The sequence below is a fragment of the Phyllopteryx taeniolatus genome, chromosome 2 (assembly GCF_024500385.1).
Source record: "Phyllopteryx taeniolatus isolate TA_2022b chromosome 2, UOR_Ptae_1.2, whole genome shotgun sequence".
Classification (NCBI taxonomy): Eukaryota; Metazoa; Chordata; class Actinopteri; order Syngnathiformes; family Syngnathidae; genus Phyllopteryx; species Phyllopteryx taeniolatus.
The window spans coordinates 19,120,772-19,126,866 of NC_084503.1; the positions used below are offsets into that span (position 1 = coordinate 19,120,772).

At 41.5% G+C, this 6,095-nt stretch overlaps 1 protein-coding gene across 1 annotated transcript; it reads left to right on the top strand.

The window, feature by feature from the left end:
• Window positions 1–2,956: 2,956 nt before the first annotated feature.
• On the top strand, window positions 2,957–5,826 carry sult5a1 (sulfotransferase family 5A, member 1). The gene is made up of 6 exons (XM_061764253.1): window positions 2,957–3,522; window positions 3,763–3,971; window positions 4,050–4,176; window positions 4,263–4,360; window positions 4,512–4,692; window positions 4,780–5,826. The coding sequence occupies exons 1-6, from the start codon at window positions 3,384–3,386 to the stop codon at window positions 4,902–4,904; spliced, it is 879 nt and encodes a 292-aa protein (XP_061620237.1). The 5' UTR covers window positions 2,957–3,383; the 3' UTR covers window positions 4,905–5,826.
• The last annotated feature ends 269 nt before the right edge of the window (window positions 5,827–6,095 follow it).

A 6,095-nucleotide genomic window follows, 5' to 3' on the forward strand; every position in this document is an offset into this window, starting at 1 on the left:
GTCATAAACTCTGCATTGCAGCTCAACCGTCTGGCCATCTCTACTGCCGTAAAACAATAGATGTTGGTTAATGTTATAGTGAAGCTGTCATTGTAAAAAATCTTCAAAAGCAGTGCACCCGATTTAGTTCAGCCGCCTCCATTAGTCTGGGGGACTAATGACACACTTCTGCTGACAAATAGTAAGACGTTAGACTCCAACTGAAACATCCACCAGTATGTTTTTGAGATCCTGGCCCAAACACCCTAACATGCAGTACCTTTTGCGCATGTGACCTTTGAATGACTCCCATGACGCCTGAATGACTTGTTATTGTGACATGCAATGCGGTGACATGTCGTGACTATAAATTGTAACTTTGAATATGCTTGGACAGGCATACAGCCGACCTGAAGGCCATTTTCTTGATTTAATTCACATCGGAGCTGTCAACACTATTCCAAATGGTGATGCCATGCTGTCCCCCCCCCCATTTTTCTGAATAGTCAGTGTGATTTACACTGAGAAACATTTAAAAAAAATCATAAACAGTTACTTTAAGTCATCCCGGAGTTGCTGTTTGGAGGTATAATATACTGCTGTCCACTCTCATGGAACTTCATTTGTGTGGGTTAATTAGTTCTAAAGGCATGTGTAGTTGGGTATCGTCAGCATAACAGTGAAAGCTAATAACATATTTGTGTATGATATCTCCAAGTAGATACTGAAAAATAAAGGGCCGAGCATCGATCCCTGAGCTCACATCAGAATCAGAATTAGAATCATCCTTATTTGCCAAGTATGTCAAAAACACACAAGGAATTTGTCTCCCGTAGTTGGAGCCGCTCTAGTACGTCAACAGACAGACATTTTGACAAAAAAAATACTTTCGAGACATACAAACGGAAAAACACACTACGTCAGAGTCAGTGAGCAATGAAAGGTTACTGCTAATGTAGAAATGCAATTGAAAATTGTGCAAATGATGCAGAGTCCTCTAGCAATTTAGAGCAGTTTGAAATGACTAATAGAGCAATAATCTGGTACAGTGACCATTGTGCAAATGGCGAAGAGAATTCAAGAAATGTAAGCAGTTTAAAATGACTAGTAGTGCAATAATCTGGAACCGTGGCAATTGTGCAAATGGTGCAGATACAGTAGTTCTCAAGCACATGAGTGGTCAGTATTGGTCAACAACAGATATGCAAATAGTGCAGAGTACTACAGCGAGTGTACGAATAATGTAGAAGTATCCCGACAGAGATGTGACAACAATCTCAAACAAAATTGACAATGGAATTGTAAATTAACGATTTGGCTAACATTGCCATGAATTATACGTGTTGTCCTATGAATGCGAATTCCAATACCTGCTTGCTAATCGTCAATGGCCTTTTAAAAGCTGTTCTCTAGATACAGTGGCTCTGCCTGCCAGAAATGTTCCTAAATAAAAACCAATTTCCTCACGTTCGTCACACACTTAAGTTATTTAACAGTACATTGATTTTCTTGAAATGTCCAGTGTTTTCATTCCTTTTGTGAGGCATCTGACAATTCCACTCTCTTCTTCAGCAGAAAGGTCCTTCTTTTCACCATTTTTACACAAAAAAACCGTGACTTGCTTACTAAGTTTAGGCTCAGCTGGGAAACTGATAACAGTGATCTAAACGGACAAAAAAAAAAAACATATGCAAAATGTCCTCAGAATAAAAAATGTTTTATTTAAACCTTAATCACATGTAATAATTTGGAACGCAGTGGAGTTATAGTGGTGATTTAAAACAATTGTAGTTACAGCATTGGCACTTTGCCTTATTTGCCCGTTTAAGACTCCCTGTAAAGATATTTGACGTCAAGTAAAACAGAAGTTTACCTTTCCTCTGTATAAAACTTACTTCAATAAATACTGCCTCAACACCAAGTTCTCATTTCCTTTTTTCGTGATGGGTCCCCCAGTCTTTGCAGGATTTCCCAGTCTTTCTTCCATCTGTAACACACTCTTTGTAGCCACTAAAGATAGGAAGACTGCTTGCATTGCAGTCTGCAGGTCTTACCCGATGGTGTGGATGTTGCAGCCCTACTTCTTACTCAATATCTTTCTGCTATATCTCTTGGAATAGTGATCAAATCTGCTTTTCCAAATGTAATTCTTAGACTGAATTCTCTAGCTTCAAGTTTGTATTAACAGCAGGTCTTGATGTGCCCTGCGATTGGCTGCCGACCAGTTCGGGGTTTATCGGTACTTCGATGGGATAGGCTCCAGCACACCTGCTATAGAAGACAGATAGATGTACTGTAAGCCCAGTACTGTACTAGTAGCAGTTTTTTTTTTTTCAATTTAACAATCACATCTCACATGCTAGCCAGCACGGTGGACGACTGGTTAGCACATCTGCCTCACAGTTCTGGGGACCGGGGAGTTTGTGGAGTTCTGTGTGGAGTTTGCATGTTCTCCCCGTGCCTGGGTGGGTTTTCTCCGGGCACTCCGGTTTCCTCCCACATCCCAAAAACATGCATGGTCGGTTGATTGATGACTCTAAATTGCCAGTAGGTGTGAATGTGAGTGCGAATGGTTGTTTGTTTATATGTGTCCTGCGATTGGCTGGCGACCGGTTCAGGGTGTACCCCGCGTCTCGCCCGAAGATAGCTGGGAGAGGCTCCGGCAGCCCGCGACCCGAGTGAGGATAAAGGGTAAAGAAAATGGATGGATGGACGGCTGTCACATGCCCTGGTTCATGTAGTTAACCTTTCAAAACAGATTTACATTTTTTGCAACAACAGTTCTAACTTGACATTTGGTCCCTTTGTACTGCTTTTTTTTTTCATTTTTTTTTTTGCGTGCCTGAAATTAAGAGGCTGACATTCAGTTATCTTTTCTTGAATGAGATTTTATTTCACACTTCAACTACGTTCAGGAGTTCTGTCACGTTAGGTTTATGACTTGTGTCCTGGACTTAACAGGATATAAAAACCGCAAGTGAAGTCAATATCAGTGTCAGCTCTATAGTGATGCAATAACTTGTATATGTCATTTTTCTGTTATTGGACATTAGTTATTCAAGAAATTTACACTGCAGGTTTTTGTTTAACTCATTAGTTAATGTTGTAAAAATATTATATGATATTTTCTATATGACAGTGAAGACTTTTGAAGCAACTGCATGGCCTGAAGTTGATTTCCTTGAATATAACATAAGAATGTTCTAAATGTTTCCAAAGCTATATGCTTTGTTACTGTTCCGTGCGCATACTCTTTTCACTTCCTTTTGGTAGCCTTTCTCACTCAGACAGCTGCAGCCACAGAGGCAGAGAGAGCTGAACGCGGACCAGAAAACATCAGGAAGGAAATAGCGAGTGAGCTGAGACTGACCAAGAACTCCCGAAATCCTGTCCTGACGTCAGATATGTCCAGGTTGGACGCGACAGAAACGTTTGATGGAATAAAGTTTCCTGGACACCTGCACACGCAGGAGTCTTTGCAGCTCGCTCTCAGATTCCCTTTTCAAGACACGGACATCGTCATTGTCTCCTATCCAAAGTCAGGTGAGGAAAGCCAAGAACTTGTTTAGCGGGCATGTGTATCTCTTTTTATAATTGTTCCTACAAAGTTGGAAGCATGGAATTGTCCTACGATGTCTTGAGAAGATGAAGACAATTTTGGAATAAAGGAGGTTCAAGAGTTGCAATTCGTGTCATTCTTAGGAGTGTGATTAATAGAATAATTTTGCACACTTTTGAACATACTGAAAGAGAGTCGGTGGAATTCAAGGTATTTTTTTCCAGGTACCACATGGATGCAGCAAATGGTAACTCTGATCTCCAACAAAGGGGATCCACACATGTGCCAAACGGTCCCAAACTGGGCTCGTGCGCCTTGGCTGGAGCACCATTACAGCGCAGCGCTTGTCGACACCTTAAGCCGACCTCGGGTTATCACCACTCACCTGCCTCATCGCATGCTGGCCCGGGCTCTCCGGGGCTCCAAAGCTAGGGTCCGCTTGGCACTCCTTACACCGGTTTGCAACAGACAAAGTACAATCTACACAGTTTGATGTTGTTCCTCCTCGCAGGTGATTTATGTGAGCAGAAACCCAAAAGATGTAGTGGTCTCTTTTTACCACTTCCACAAAATGGCCAACTTCCTGCCGGAGGCTGGTTCCTTTCAAGACTTTTTGAACACATTTCTGGAGGGCACAGGTACGCTACAAATAAATATGTGTTTGTTTTTTTTGTTTTTGTTTTGTTAAATAAATGAATAAATGATATTTTCTGAAATGTTTCAGTGCATTTTGGCTCCTGGTTTGACCATGTCAAAGGATGGACGAGCCAATTAGGAGCTATGACAAATCTGCTTCATGTGACCTATGAAGAGATGTCAATGGTAATTGCGAAAGGATGTTAACGTAACATATCATATAACATATGAATACGCTCAGGAACATGCGGTAGTCATGTGTATGTTCAACTCTCGGGAACAGTGGATTCACAGACGAGCAGGGTGCAAAGTCCCACTTTCTGCTCCTTTCTTTTAGGACTTTCAAGGCTCAATTGTGAAGGTGAGCGCTTTCCTTCAGTGTCCCCTGGTGGAGGATGAGGTGAATAGCTGTGCGAGACACTGCAGCTTCAGCAGCATGAGAGACAACAGGATGATCAACTGCACCCTCATTCCTCATGAGATCCTGGACCACAGCAAGGGCTCCTTCATGAGGAGCGGTGAGGCCTTACGTGTTGTATATAGATAGAAAAGGAGAAAATACAGTATCATCACTGGCCAATTACTGTTGCTCTCCTCTCTTGTAGGTAAAGTTGGTGACTGGAGAAACATGTTCACAGAGGAGCAGAATGAACACTTTGAGAGGGTTCTGATGGGAAAGATGCAGGGTTGCTCTGTGGAGTTTGTGTGGGAAGATGCAGCTCAAAGGTAGCTTCACATAAAACAGCATGGAGACACAAAGAGCTTGTATGTGCCTGCGCCAAGACAATCACCTGGCACCCCTTGTTTTTTGTTTGTTTGCTTTAAGGCATCAAGTGTGAAACTAAACAACCAAATAAATGTTTTATTATCCATGCTTAATTCTGAAAGGATGTCTGGCGGTCAACTCTTTTGAAATTCTGCCACAATTTTATGTCATGGTGGGGCTAATTCATCTACATAAGACAAACAGGGGATACCCCTAAACATGGGCTACATTCAGCATGACATGAACAGGATGTGTGAAATGTAATCTAATTCTTCAGCCTTGGGCTAGGTTGACGAACACAAGTCACAGATCTGTTTTTAAGACACCTAGGAACTTTTTTCAGTCATTATATATTATATATAATTGCGAAAAGTGTTTTGTTTGTTTTGTGCGCTTAATGTGTAGGAGCACAATTTCCATTGGTTTGCTGTGCACTCATAAAAGTCCACACTGGACCAGAAGATGCGCATGCACGCACACAGCCATGTGTGAAGCCACTTTGCACCTTGCTATTTATCAGCCTTCTGCTACAGGGAAGGGCACAAAAGGGTCAAGCTTGTGTCAGTGTTGATTGCATTAGGAGAGATGGCGCAGCTTGTGTTTTATTTAGATTGGCGGCTGAGTGTGCATTGCTTCAAGTCCGAAGCAAGCCATATTGCAACTGTTGCACTCTTCTCACTGCGAGAAGAATTCAACAGATGAAACAATTTCATTCATTCAAGCCCTTTTTCCTGTGTCAAAGCAAAACCTGCAGTGATTCCATACAATGCTGCACAATGCTGTTCATGCTTGATTCATCAAGTTGGTTTTTTGTAATCTTTGGATGTGCTGTGATTAAATAATTGAAGCAAAATACTTGCTTATGGAGACATTGTATTGGCAGACATAGAGGATTGAACACGCAATAATAAACTGTTTCGTTATGAAGTTATAAGCACATCATTGCACATTCTCTTTTTATAAGGTAACATAAAGTAAGTGAACCCAAACTCCAGTATGATGTTATCAAGACGAAGAGGAAATTTCTCAGTCACACGTGACAGCTAAACACACACTTTTATATTCTATTACTACTTGTGTCTCCAAACCCAGGCCGTCATATTTGTGAAGGATGTGGGTGTTTTCCTTTTCTTTTTCTTCACTTTTCCAGGTGAA

Coding starts and splice junctions, on each gene's coding strand:
- sult5a1 (XM_061764253.1), top strand. CDS start 3,384: ATGTCCAGGTTGGACGCGACAGAAACGTTTGATGGAATAAAGTTTCCT. Junction 3,972..4,049: donor TCCGGGGCTCCAAAGCTAGG/GTCCGCTTGGCA, acceptor TCCTCCTCGCAG/GTGATTTATGTGAGCAGAAA. Junction 4,361..4,511: donor CCTATGAAGAGATGTCAATG/GTAATTGCGAAA, acceptor CCTTTCTTTTAG/GACTTTCAAGGCTCAATTGT.